Source organism: Gordionus sp. m RMFG-2023, chromosome 1 (assembly GCF_954871325.1).
Source record: "Gordionus sp. m RMFG-2023 chromosome 1, tfGorSpeb1-WG-v2, whole genome shotgun sequence".
Classification (NCBI taxonomy): Eukaryota; Metazoa; Nematomorpha; class Gordioida; order Chordodea; family Parachordodidae; genus Gordionus; species Gordionus sp. m RMFG-2023.
This window is the reverse complement of record NC_088775.1, coordinates 73,699,658-73,714,675: the sequence shown is the minus strand read 5'-3', so window position 1 is coordinate 73,714,675 and position 15,018 is coordinate 73,699,658. Positions and strand designations below refer to the sequence as shown.

The window sequence follows — 15,018 nt, the reverse complement described above, 5'->3', positions numbered from 1 at the left end:
TCGGCTTATTTCATCAGAACTATAATTTTGTTTATTTTTATTACTTAAAAAATTTTTCAAAATCTTCGAAATTTTCTTTATCTCTGGTTATTTTAATAATTTAAGATAATGACAATTTCATAACATTCTTGATCTTGATGGGTATGACTTAGTCAGGGGGGGGGGGGGTATGCATGATAATTAATGTGATTTTCGATTTTTCCCTTAATAATTTTCCTGCACTCCTTTAATCCTGCCTTTTTGCTCGTATGCTAGTCGGATTTTTTAATTATTTTTAATTTACATTGCAATATTAAAAAAATTATTAAATTTTTTTATCCTGCGAATATCTCAGGGGAATAAGGTTTACAAAGTTATATAATCCAATTTTATGATATATTATACATTAAAATATTTTTAATCAATAAAAAAATGAATTTTAACATATTAAAACTATTATAAATAGCGCCATCTATTTTTTTAAAAGTATAAAAATCGCAATATTTTTTAAAATAAATATCCAGCCATGCTAATTGTTGAAGAAATTATTAGAAAAATAGTAAACGGATAATATTTCTTAAAAAAATTAAAAATCGGAGATCATATACATTTCTAAATATTAATTTCAAGTTTTCAACTGACCATAAGATGACCCATATTTTATCAAAAATTAATTTTGATGTTTTCGCCATAATCATCAATTATTAACTTAGCTATTGATATTATATTCAATATTTGATCATATTTAGTTTTAAATTAAAAACTAATTATTTGACATCAGTAAAAGCAAAAAAAGACGTTTTTTGGACCTTTAACCCCGATTATCTCCGCTAATATAGTTGCTAATGCGCTAAAATTTTGTTTATAATCTAATGGGAACATATATAACCAGTCTACAACTTTTTATCGAAATTGAAAGGGGTCGGCCGAAAATCTTGATTTTTTTGCTCATTTGACATGGAATAACCCTATATCCTTTAAACGAATATCGCCGGGGTGGCCTAATGGGTTAGATGTATGCTTGGAAACAGAAGGACGAAGAAGGACGCAAGTTCAATCCTGGTAAGGAGCATAAAAACTTGAAAGTTTTTATGCTCCTTAACTGATGTGTAAAGACATATGGTAAGATGAATTTCGGAGCTTAGAGATGATACCCCGATCACCGACAGGCCTAGACAGCCGGGTGCTAAGGATACCTGTCCAAAATGAAGGAAACAAATGAATATGAATTTGAAAGCTAAGTGACGCGCAGGGTGTAGACCTCCATCCTGTGAAAAGTAAAGTAAAGGTCAAACAAAGAAGACAAGATTAGCAAGTTTGAATATTAGGACGCTTAAAGGTAAGACGAGAATTGAGAAAAGTTGATATAGCGTGCATACAAGAGACGAAATGGAAAGGTCAGAAGACTTTAATGATTGGAGATGGGTATAAATTGTACTATAATGGAATTGTTAGCAATAGGAACGGTGTCGGTATCATCCTCAGTCAAGATCTAACCTCCTCAGTAGTAGAAAGACTTGAAGATAAAACTCTGCATTGGTCAAAGAAAGTGGTACAAGGAAAACACAGATAGATTACATGCTAATCTCTCGCAGAAGATTAAAAGATGTAATAGATATCGCCGTATTTACACATCTCAAATAAATCCACTCAAAACAAGATAAAACTGGAACCATGCATCAAATGGGGCAAATTAAAAACAATAATGCAAACATTGAAACAATAGTGGACAGACCTTTCATCCAGATTAGCTTGACAAGGGGAGGCAACAAATCATACAAAGAACTATGGTGGTGGAATGAAATATAAAATATGGTTCAAATCCAAAAACTCAGATGACAAGACAAATTACAAAAAATCAAAGAGAATAGCTAATATCCGAAGGAGTTCATCAAGGGTCGGTTCTCAGCCCACTTCTCTTCATTACAATAATAGATGTATTACCTCAAACAGTCCCGTGGAATATGATATTTGCAGATGATTTTGTGATACTTGCCGAATCTAAGGATGAAATGAAAGAAAGATATTAGTGAGTTGGATAAATATCCTAGAAAAGCAGTGACTAAAAGTAAATAGAGATGGTGATAGGAGGAGTTGAAACAGAGAGTATTGATATAAAATTTTTTAAATTAAAAAAAAAACTTGAACACCTTAAATTTTAAAAAAGGGTTTGGGTTCATGTTTGGTTTTTGCTAAATATTGATCGTTCCTGATAACAACATCTGAATCCAACAAAAAATGAATAATAACCACAATTGCGACATTATGTTCGAAATTATGCGATTTAAAAATAATAATGAATTTAATTTAAATTGTATCGAAAAAAAAACAAACTAACAACTTAATTTTTACTGGAAAAAATATCACAATATAATTGCACAGAAAAAAAAATATATAAATACCACGATATAATATTTATTTTTCCAGCGAATAAAGTTCCCTATAAAAAACAATTTATTAATACTACAAATTTGCTAGTTTCTGTAAATGGCATATTTAATAAAAATTCCTACGGCATTCCTCCCGCCCCCTTCTCCTCCCAAAATATATAAAAACAGCTTTATTTAACCGATTTTAAATTAAGATTTTAGCCAAAATAATATTACGCAAGTCTCGAATTAATAGATGTACAAACTAGTCATCTGCATCGGGCCTTATTTTTCAAACCCGGCCCGAAATTATTTTAAAAAAGTTTTGCCGGTCCGGCCCTAACCCGAATTTTTTTTAACGCCCCGGTTCGAACCCGAAATTTATTTTAAAAAAATTTACCGGCCCGGCCCGAATTTATTTAAATATTGAAATTAATTTTTATAATTACTTAAAATAAAAGACATGTTATATAGCGTTTTGTTTCAAAATTAAATCAAAAAATTTTATTTTACATAAAAAATTCAATATAAAATTGGTAAATTTAGATATATTTAATAAAATTTCCAAGGTCCGACCCGACCCGGTCCGAAATTTTTAAAAAATATTAGGCCCGACCCAAACCCGATTGTTTTAAACAGAATTAGACCCGAGCCCGTTCGGGCCGGGCCTAATTTTGCAGATCTCTAGTACAAACCTTTCTGCCATCTATGAGCAAAATCTCCAGGTGTGCGTAATATTTTTTAGCTAAAATATAGTGTTAGCCGTTTAAGACACTATTATAAATCATATTTTTGAAAAAAAAATTTATTACATTTTAAATAATGAATATAATAGAAATTTTTAAGAAAAATGTTTTAAAAAAAGTGTAAAACCGAAATTATTATTTTTCAATGAGGGAACCTAAAAATATCTAATAAAATTTACAGTGACTCTTTCTTATGAAAATTCTTGATAGGTCTATGTATCCGTTAATCTAAAAAAATAACGTTCCCGTAATAGGCTACATTATTTTTGCCAAAATAAAAATTTAGAAGCTTTCCAAAAAAAAGACGAGGTTTTTAACGCAACTTAAAGCCATATTTTATGGGAAAATATTTTAAAGGTTTCTTGGTTTTTTTCTTGCGTTTTAAACGGCATACAAAAATATATAGTATCAATTTAATTTTTTAAAAAACATTGTTGCATGGAAGTAGATCAAAATGATGAAAAACATTATATCACGACTATCTCATTGGTAAAAATATGACTTATTTTGTTAGAATAGTTGGTAATTTTTAGCCGAAAACTACTAACTCTCAATTTCGGGTTTTATAAAAATATAGCTAACTTTAAATAAATTAACTCGTGCCTTAGGAAAACGCCTTATAATTGAGAGTATGTAATATAACCTTTCTTTCTTTCTCTTCTTTTATCTTATCTCTCTTTATTTTAGTTATCTTCGCTTCAATAATATAATCTCCTATTATAATCGTTTTAAGTCTAGGAAAAATATAAATTTTATCATATCCTTTTAAAAATACCAATATTTTTATTTACTTTTAAATTTGTCGCATTTGAGAGTGTATGTTAAAAAAACCATTTATAAATAAATATCAGTCATTTTTATCATATCTAAGTAATTACGGTAATTTAATTTAACACATTTCCCGAAATTGGTATGTTGATGAAGCGAGATAATTTTTTTTCAGTTTAATATTATGTTTAGCGTTAATGCAATTCTTAAATTTTTAGAATCAAAACCATATATTTATGGCTAGTGTAAAAATGATAAATTTTTTATTTTCTTTCTAATTTATCTTCATTCCTTTCCTTCCTTCTAATGTTGTTAAACGGCTCGTTTTGAGCCGATTTTTAAAAAAAGGCTAATTCAATATTTTATCCAGGAAAATATTACGCAAGCCTTAGGATTTTGCTCATAGATGGCACAAAGGTTTGAACATCTATTAACAAAATCTCGAGGCTTAGGCAATATTTTTCTGGCGAAAATATTAAGTATTACATAACTATTTAGTATATAAAATTTTAAAAAAATTGAAAAATTTCAATTGATATTTTTATTTTTTAGGTGGAATTTTACATGACCAAATATTAAGTTGGCAACCAGTAACTTTTAATAAATTTCTTACCATTTAATAATATATATATTATTTATTATTAAATGTTTGATTCATTTACTTTTATAAAATTTTAACGTTAAAAAATTACCAAAATTTTAATATTAATTTATGACCCTTGGAAGTATTTAAATATAATTTTTGTTATATTATATTATATATATATTAGAGATCAAAACCGAGCCAGTTAGGAATTTTTTTTTGCACAAATTGTCCAGCCCGACCAGTTATAATTTGATGAAATATAGGATCAATCACAGGATTATTTTTTATATCCCATGTGTGTTAAATTTTTTATAAAGTCAGGCCCGGTCAGTTAAAATTTATGAAAAGCCAGCCTTGGTCAGTTAAATATTTTTGTACATTTTCGGTCATCATATTTTTAATATCTACATCAATTTGTTCCCGGTATCAATTAAGGCCCTTATATCTTTCCTCTATGGCTATCTATTTCTACAACAATCGTTTTATAAATTAATTGTGTATGATATCTGTAATTGTAATTGAATCATATCATAAATAAGCTTCAATTTTTTGTGAATACATTATTTTTAGATTTTATTCTAGTTAGACAACTCTTAAAACACAAAGAAATAAGCATATTGTAATTTATTTTCAAATAGTATTAATCAAAATATTAGGTTAAAATTAAAAAAATATATTTCAAAATTTTATTGCCCGGGCTGGCCTATAATTTTAAGAAAAATCAGATTAAAGAACCCTTGCCTGATTTTTTATATATAAATTGCCCTCTCCGGCTCGCTCTATTTTTTTAATTTTCCCAGCCTGGGGGCTTTTGGACCATTCGGGCTTTGCAAAAATCTTATTTATACAAAATTGTGCTAAAATATTTATTGCAAGTATATTCATTTTTAGAGGATGAGAAAAGGGGTGATTATTTGGAATTCTTTTAATGAGATTAAATTAAAGAAATGAATCGTGCAGTGCGCAAAATTTAATCATAACTTGTTATATGTCACAGGCATCAACTAAATTTATTTATAACTAAAAATTAGAAAAGCGGGTAATGAAAATTCGTTAACGTTTGATTTTAAGTATTAAATTTTTAAGGTTTACAAATTATAATTGATAAGATCCAAATCCGAAACCTCAAACAAGGGCAAATATAGGAACGGCACAACTAGGACTACCAATATTGAAATTACCTGTTTATAAATGTGCATATCATAGAATTGGCACTAGATTGGCATCAAATTTTATATGCATAAACATCTTGGAATATCGATATAACATTAAAACTTGCTATACGAAATTATTATAAGGAGGCGTCAAAATTGGCTCATCAATTTTTTCAGCATCGATTAGGCAAAAATTTGTTAAATATCGATTTAAAACATAGGCGGCTCATTTCATTTAGACGCTGTCTTTTTTTAAAAAATATTTTTGTTTGATTAATTATTTTAAAGTTTTGTTAACATTCCAAGATGATCATATATTAAAAATTTACTGCTTATCTTGTGGCAATTCCGAGATATACACATTTATAACCATATCAATTCCAGAACCTATTTGAAGATTTATAAGAACAAGAACCACACCATATTACTACTTTTCATAACCCTTTTTTGGTTTAGATTTCAACTATTGTTAAAAATATAAACACAAAAAATGGTTGGAGTAAGCTTTAGAAAATTTAATGAGTTAGATGCTCTATTTAAAAAATAATTAAAACCTAAAAAATTGTTTTAAATGAATGATTTTAAAAAAATCCCCTGAACTAATTGGGAATTTAAATTAAATTAATCTTCATTTCTACACTTAATTAAATGTAAAATTTAATTATCTATGTTTCTAACTAAATATTCCTGAATTCATATTCTAAAATTGAATATATTATTAAACTGGTGTAGTAGTTAGTCAAAAGAGTTTGTATAAAAATAATTTTGAGCTGCGTTATAGTAAATATGCATATTTTCAAAAAAGATCCCCCCCTTCTTTTACAAGTTATGATTCTTGATTCCTTGATAACAGCTAATAGTATTCAACCCTATTATAAAAAAAAACTTGTCACCTATAATTAGTCTAATATAATTTAAAAAATTATCGAGTATAATATATCAACATTTTGTCAGGAAATTAACATAATCATTTTATAGCTGGCTTGCTCATTTTGTTAAATTGAGTTTAAAAAATTAACTTTTAAATTATTTTTTCATAGAAAATTAATTTTTTAGTTTTTAAAAATGTTGCTATATGATTTTTAAGCCTGCTATTTTGTTTAGCATTTCTTACATCCTTATGTAATGCATTTATATATATATAGAAATATAATTTTAATTTCTTGCATTAAATTTTTTTATAAGTAAATATGATTAAAAAAAAATAAAAAGGTATTACATAAAATAAAATAATTGATAGATGTGGGTCCATAATAGAGGGAAAGGGGGAATTTGGGTACCTTATCACAAATTTACCCTACCCAACCAAAAAATATGTATATATACATATTGCTTATAATTACCTATATTTTATCATAATAAATTGCAAAAAAAATGACAAATCTAGTATTATTAATGAAGGAAAATAAGATAAAAAAGGAATCTGTTGAAAAGAGACAATATTTTGAACCACCCTCCCCAGCAAAAATTTATAGTTTCACCCATGTTTAGCTGAAAATTGAATGTTAAGTATATTTTAAACTTGATTTTTACTCATTTAAAAAGGTACATTCTTTTATATAATACCTATTGAAGTCAGAGAGGGGCAGGGTGTTTAGTACTCCCCATAATAAATTAGCACTAGTAAATTTATTCAAAAAAATACCAATTTCTATCTTTTTTATGAGCACACCATCTTATAACTAAAAATCTAACCTAAGCCCTCCAATATTTAAAAACTCCTTACGCCTCTAACTGTAAAATTATAAAAGTAATATATTTCATTATGATTTAACAACCTAAAAAGCATATTTTATCTTTATTAGACCTTTAAAAAAAATTAAGATAATAAAAAAATAATTGAAAAAATATATAATTTATTATTTTTATACCTAATTTTTGATTAAATATTTTATCAAAGGTAAGCTCCCCAATCTTCTCGAGATGTTTTTGCATTATACTTTTCACACTAAAAGAGAGATCAAAAAATGAATATTGCACAATAATAAAAAAATTATATTATAAATAGATAAGCTTTACCTAACATCAGGAAGAATTATTTTTTTGCTTGCACGGGCTGCTGGAGTAGATTTACTCTTTTCCATAGCCATAAGGTAACTTACATCAGCCAATACAGCTTCTAAATCAGCCATTTTGCTATGATCAAGTTTAGAAAAAATTAACAGATAGTAAAGATAAGAAAAATTGATATTGCAACTATTATGTTATAAAATTTAAGCAGGACATTTTTTTATATGTTATAAATTTAAAATAGTTAGAAGAATATCGATTAATGCAATGGATAGCATAAAATTTGGATAATCTAATCTTCTATTTTTATTTAATAAATGTAAAAAAAATCATTGGCAATTTTTCATCTTATATCAAGATAAACCAAATTTTTCTTTATTGTTATGCGGTTGAAATAAAAACCTTTAAATATTAATGACTTATAAATAACATATAGTATTGTATGGAATATGGATATCCAAAAAATTTGAAAATAAAATCGATATTTTTGAATCCATATGTTATCTAGGAAGATATGCTAAACATACGAAATTTAAATTAATTTTAATAACTGAATTTAAATTTATTTTAATAACCGAATTTAAATTTATTTTAATTATTTCTTATAGTAAGTGAGCAGTTTAATAAAATTTTATTTTGATAAATACCTATAAATTCAAAATATACCCTTAAAAAAATATTTAATAATTCATGCAAATTCAACCTCTTCTTTCTAAGACCGTTTTTAAGATAACACATTGCATATGTATCATAATGGTGGGGAGGGGGCTTCTACTTTCAGAAATTTGCTTATTCTCGTAAAGTGGACATCATCTTAAGCAATTGAAATGTCCTCTTTAGCAAACATACAACCGCCTCTCTCATAAAAATGTAAACAATAAAGCAGTTATATTTTAAAAATAAAACTGAAATGGAAGGAATACAAAAGTAGGAAGGAATGGAAGTGTTGAGATGATCTGATTAATTTTTTTATATATTTCTATTTCTTTATTAACTTAATACTAATCTTTAAATTGATTTTTTATATAAATTATTTAATTGATTTTTCGTTTAAGTAAATTAGTAAATTGATTTTTCGTTTATGCAAATTATTAAATTGATTTTTTGTTTATATAAATTGATTTTTGCAAGCTATATAAGCAGCGTCTACATGAGCGGGAGGGGTAGGAACAGTTTGCATCCTATTTTTTGAGGGGGTATGGGGTAAGCTGCTTTAATGGGGGTAGGATAAAAAAAAAAAATTTTTTTTTGGGGGGGGGGGGGGTTTAAATTTTGAGATGAAATAAGACAAAATTATTTATTGCTGTAAAAATTAATACTTTTATTATAGTATTATTATAATACAATTCATCGACCAAATCTATATATTGCAAACAATCATACACATTGTTTTCCAAATAAACTATCCTTTTAAATATAATTTAAAAGGTTTAGATATTTCAGCAAGCTCATAATGCCAGAATAATGAATTCATTGTAAATAATGGAAGTTTTAATTGAATTTATTATCTAACAATAAATTCTTTATATTCATAAAATAGACAGTTGGTAGTAGAGATATATCAATTTAAGTTATCCTTTATAAATTCTTTGAAAAGAGTATTAATTAATAAATAGGTAAAAATAATAATAAATAGACACCGCCGTCGAAGGCGGCGGAAATTTTTTAGGGGTGTAGGCAAAGGTTTTTGAAGGGGGTTTGCATCCAGTGAAAATCCTGTCATGTAGACGCTGTATATAAGCATGAAAATATATTACATTTTCAGTAAAAATAATAATTTTTAAATAAAATAAAATTTCTTGAATGATTGTAATTTGAATTGATGAATAAAATCTCCTAAATTTGTTATACCTATTACCAGTAAACATTATGGACAATTGCATAATAAATTTAGAAAACTTCATGGTGGCAGTTCCGCTACATATTCGAGGAAATCGTAAATAAATAAATAAATAAGAAACATATTCCCAATAATAATGTTAATATAAATATTGAATTAAAGCGACTTCCGAGGTTTTTTTAAAATATTTTTCAGAGACAAATTTTACATATGATTTTAGCTACTGGATAATAGTCAAACTAGATGAAGATTCTGGAATGTTATGTTTATTTAATTCTAAAATACGTAAGAGATGATGAAAAATAAAAAGGTGAAAAATAATTTAAATTTTTAATAATAAAATCTCTAAAATATGAATAAACCAATATGGGACCATAATAATAAAACAAAGTCCATAGACAAATTAGAAGATTATTTAATATATTATGATAGTAAAAATAGTTTAAGCTTAATACATAATTTACCAGGTGATTTATTTTTGCTATGAAAGCAATGGTACCGAGAGAGAAAAGTTCAATGAGGAAGCATTGTTTATATTAAAATGTTTATGTAATTTTAAATCGGCCAAATAAAAGAAAATTATCTTAATAAAAATTTTAAATGTCAAAATTATAAAAATAATCATAATAATAATTTTTTTAGTGACAAAGATATATTATTATAAGAGAAATCAATAATAAATCTAATAATAAAAATCATTATGAAAATAGAAAATTCGATAACAAATATCATAAAGAAACATATTACAATAAAAGAAATGATCATTATAATTATAAATCTCATAATAATAAAAACTTGTAAATATTGAATTAGTACCAAATATTCAAATTGAAATAGATTCTTATAAATTAAAAGAGATAAATTATATGATAAAATTTGAAGAAATATTTGAAAGAAAATAATGAAATAAAGATTAAAGAAAATAATAAAATATAAACTTTTATAATTAATAAAAAAATTTAAAATATAAAGAACAATTTGAAGATAAATTATGATAGGAATAAATTGTTTAAATTGAAAAATAAGGGAGTAAAATTTAAAATTTAAAAAATAAAATTAATTGAAATTTAATAATAAATAAAAAATTATTATATAAAACGCTACAATTCAAAATATTCTATGATTCTATATCCAAATTATGATTAATATTATATGAATGATTCCAATAAATTATTTATCCCATTATCATTTCAATTATTCCAAAATTATTTTATTCAAGATAAATTGATCATAATAATAATTTCAAATGATTAATAAATACAAATGATAATAAATAACGAGATGAACAAGCTAATGTAATGATGATGGTCAAGTGAATGATTAGACGATCAGGATAACAAGCTACAAACAAACCAAATGATGAAGAAACCGAATTACCACTGAACCAAACATTCCAAAGAACACTTCACCATCGATTACTTTTTGCAAAAGATGAAATGTCATCGACCAAGATAATAACCCTCTACCTGACGGTTAGAGGCCGAATAGAAATAAAGCGTTGCCTGCGCGATATCAAGTTTATATCATGAATTTATAAGATTCACATACAAGTAGAACCTGAGTAGAGTTCATTTCTTAGAGGGTAGAATTGAGATGACCTGATTAATTTTTTTATATATTTCTATTTCGTTATTAACTTAATACTAACCTTTTAATTTTTTTGTTTATATAAATTATTAAATTGATTTTTCGTTTATGTAAGTTATTAAATTGATATTTACAAGCTATATAAGCATGAAAATCAGAGTTGTTAAGTATCTAGATCCTGTATCTAGATATAAAAATGTGGTATCTGTACCTGTATCTAGATAGATTTTTGATTAAAATATCTGTATCTAGATATTATTTTAGACGATGTATCTGTATCTAGATCCATTTAAAAAGTATCTTTTAACAACTCTGATGAAAATATATTACATTTTCAGTAAAGAAAATAATTTTTAAATAAAATAAAAATTTTAAATTTCTTATATTATTGTAATATGAATTGATGAATAAAATCTCCTAAATTTGTTATGCCTATTACCAGTAAACAATATGGACAATTGCATGTCAAAATTAGAAAACTTCGGGAAGGGAAGGGAAGGGAAGGGAAGGGAAGGGAAGGGAAGGGAAGGGACGGAAGCAGTGGCGTAGCTAGGAATTTTTCTTAGAGGGGGTCCATACATATAAAAGCCTGGGGGGCTTCGCTCTCAGACCCCCTTTAACGGGCCTTCGTCCCTTTTGCCCGGTCTTCGGCCGGGTTTATCTTACAAATCATAACCATATCTTCGATAATATATAATAAATATAATTTTTAAATGCATCAATAATTTGTTTTATAATTTAGTAGCTTATTCTCAATGACTTTATAATAATACTATTCAGATAATTTCAATAGTAATAAAATATCCTTCCACAAACATCAAAACCAGAAAAATATAAATATTATTGGTATTTATTTGATATAAAGTCACCACTTATAAGTCTTTTGAACGTATAATCTAAAAATAATTTTTTGTTCTGGGAGGGGTCCAAACCCGAAAACCACCCCCGTAGCTACGCCACTGGACGGTAGGAAGGAAGGACAGAAGAAAGGGAAAGAGGGAAAGAGGGAGGAAGGAAATATATTATATCAATTGATGAACAAGATTGACTTTTCATGTTGAGTTTAATTTCGGCAATATGTATGACTAAACCAACACCAACTGAGTTAGAAGTCTTTGTTTTAGCAACAAGTGGGAGTATTCTTTTAGATTTTATTATGAATGAGGTACTATTGTTAAACGGCTCATTTTGAGCCTTTTAAAAACAGCTTATTAGGAAAAATATTATGCAAGCCGCAATATTTTGCTCATAGGTGGCACAAAGGTTTGAACATCTATTAACGAGATTTAGAGGCTTAGACAATATTTTTTCTGGCTAAATTATTGAGTTAGCCGTTTTTAAAAATCGGCTCAAATCGAGCCGTTTAACAACACTAGAATGAGGAAAAGGCATCTACTAAATCTATTCTATACTCAACTCCTGATAAAATTGATGTAGGAGGTAAATAAATTTTTCAATATATTTGCTACACAGATAAAATACAATTAGAGTTCCTAAATAAATTATCTGACCGAGCCAATGTGCCGATTCAATCATTTATTTTTACTAAACAGCTTAAAAGGGATGTTATTTCAAGGAAAGCGAAAAAATTTTAGAGATTAGATTTTAAAACTTGGTGTCATTCTTGAGAATAATACTTATAAAAACATTAGGAAAACAATATATTATTAAATTTTGTTAAAGCCCCAGTTGTTTCAAATTTGAAATTAGTTATAAAATTAAGGTCCAATTTTAATTTAGTCAAAGGGAATCTTTTTTCAATTCTTAATAACACAATTTTGATTGGAATTTGAATAGTTGCTTACATTGGCTATCCCGACGATATACAGATTACCCTGATAGATTTTTTAATTTTTAGAAGGAAATTCTATTAATACTTAGCACTAGTTTACAAATGGACTAGTTAATTGGTTTTCTGAATTTCTGTTTTAATATTTTGGTATTTTATGGCTTTTTTTTAAAGTTTTTTATCTCTTTTTAGTACTTAATTATTCTTTCCATTTTTTTTTTGAATATTCCCTATAACTTATTATTTTCCATTTTCAATTACTTTTGGGTTTTCACTAATTTTTGTCAGTCTTACTAAAAGAAATTTAAAATATGTTTTAACTTATTTTTATATTTTTGATTATTTTGAGAACATTTAGTAATTTTTTTCTCACTTTTTTCTTCTTAATATTCTTATTCACTTATATTTTTTAAGAGTATTTAGATTGTGACCTGGTTCGACTTAATTTAATACTTAATTATTAACCTAAAATAAGCAACTTTTGAACTAGGACATATTTGGTGGAATTGTTATTCGTATTTTTTTTTTACTTTTAGACTATTTAGTCTAGCCGACTATTTAGTAATAAGTCGACCCAAAACATAATATTAATCCTTTTTAACTTTATTTCTTTAATTTTTTAAATTTCATCAATTTATGATGTATTTTTAGAGTTTATTGATTTTTCATAATAAATATTAATTTTTATTTAAAATTGTATTTTGAATTTTTTTTTAAAAATATAATTTTCCTTATAGATAAATTATTTTCTCTCTCTTTTGCTCTACTTTTCTACTCCACTTGAAGATTTTAAGAGCAAAATTTACTCGAGATGAGTCGAAAAAGCTGACAGCGCCTTCGTAGTTCCGCTCTATATTTAATATAGCCACAGACACCACTCAAACAAGAAAATATTTTATATTATGATAATTCACCAAATCGTTGGAAATATTTTAAAAAATGATTTTATTTTCCATCATACTTTTAAGTGCAGTATATATATATTTTATTTTTAGCTTTCACATTTACGGTTGTAAGCTACTTCAATATCTATGTTATTTGTTACATTCGAAGTTCTAATAACATTTAGAGTAAGGGACGGAGAGGAGAAGAGATGAGGGCTGCTAGCTTATAGTAACGCTCCTGCCCGTTACTATACAGAATACATGATTCCGTGTAATCAATATTTATTATTAACATAATTAAGTTAGAAAATAATTATTATTCACAAAATCTAAGTTGAGTAAAAATAGGGAAAGTTAAAAAAAGTACTTATCCATCCTTTTATAGGTTTTTTATCGATTGCATGTGATAATATTTTTTAGCCTGATAACATCAAAAACCTTGTGGGATTATAATGTGTTCCTTTTTTATCCGGTATCTTAGAATTGGCGCAACCACTTAATTACTCACAAATATGAATGTGGTAACAAATGTGGTTATATAAAATAACAGCCTTTGTTCGACCAAAATGAAAGTGAATACTTGTTTATCACTTTTGATATTTATAAGGCTAATCAATTTTGCTAATAAAATGGGGGAGGGGGCAAATAAAATTAAAATGTTATTTTGATGACAAAAGGGGCAATTAAATTACTTAATTAAGTTGTGAACTCAACAATATTCATATCCACTTTATTCAATTTTTATTTAGTATATTGGCTTTAAATTTGTAGGTTCATTGGAGTTTTGATCTTCCTCTCTTTCGTCTACTCATTACTCGTGAACTCTTAACCTTATTTTTTATATAATTTGTAGGCATTATCATCGTATGTCCTCATGATCTTTATTTTAATGGGCACTACCTTAAAGCTTCTAAGTATATTTGTATTTCTTATATCATTTCCAGCTTTTTCATCTCTATTGTCTGTTAACTTCCCTCGTCTGATTCTTTGCTTGGCCATGTTTTTGAAATATATTGGATAGTTGGTTATATTATGGAACTCTATATCTTTCCTTTTAATTTGTAAGGAATACTTTTGTCAAAAGCCACTCCTGATAAATTTCTCCACCTCATCCTGGTTCATTGAGTGCCATTACTTTGAATAAAGTTAAAATTTTTACAGCTTTCAATTACTGATACCTGCCATTCATTTATATCGTTGTTTGTTTCATATCCACCTATTACCATTTACTCTGCCTTTTCTTTGTTAACCTTGTTAAAAAATATTATAACTCTCTAGCTAGGTATGCAAATCACAATAAAATATA

At 26.5% G+C, this 15,018-nt stretch overlaps 1 protein-coding gene across 2 annotated transcripts in view; it reads right to left on the bottom strand.

Moving 5' to 3' along the window:
* LOC135930962 (G protein-coupled receptor kinase 1-like) overlaps window positions 1–8,123 on the bottom strand; it is a 42,053-nt gene extending 33,930 nt beyond the window's left edge. Inside the window, exons 1-3 of one of the 2 annotated variants that reach the window (XM_065467767.1) lie at window positions 8,015–8,123; window positions 7,622–7,738; window positions 7,474–7,550 (exon numbers count right to left, since the gene is read on the bottom strand). In XM_065467767.1, coding sequence (XP_065323839.1) covers window positions 7,474–7,550; window positions 7,622–7,734 — 190 coding nt within the window. In that variant the 5' untranslated portion in view covers window positions 7,735–7,738; window positions 8,015–8,123. Of the gene's footprint in view, window positions 1–7,473; window positions 7,551–7,621; window positions 7,905–8,014 lie in introns of those variants that run through there. The other variant, XM_065467766.1, reaches the window with a different exon arrangement.
* Between the last annotated feature and the right edge of the window lie 6,895 nt (window positions 8,124–15,018).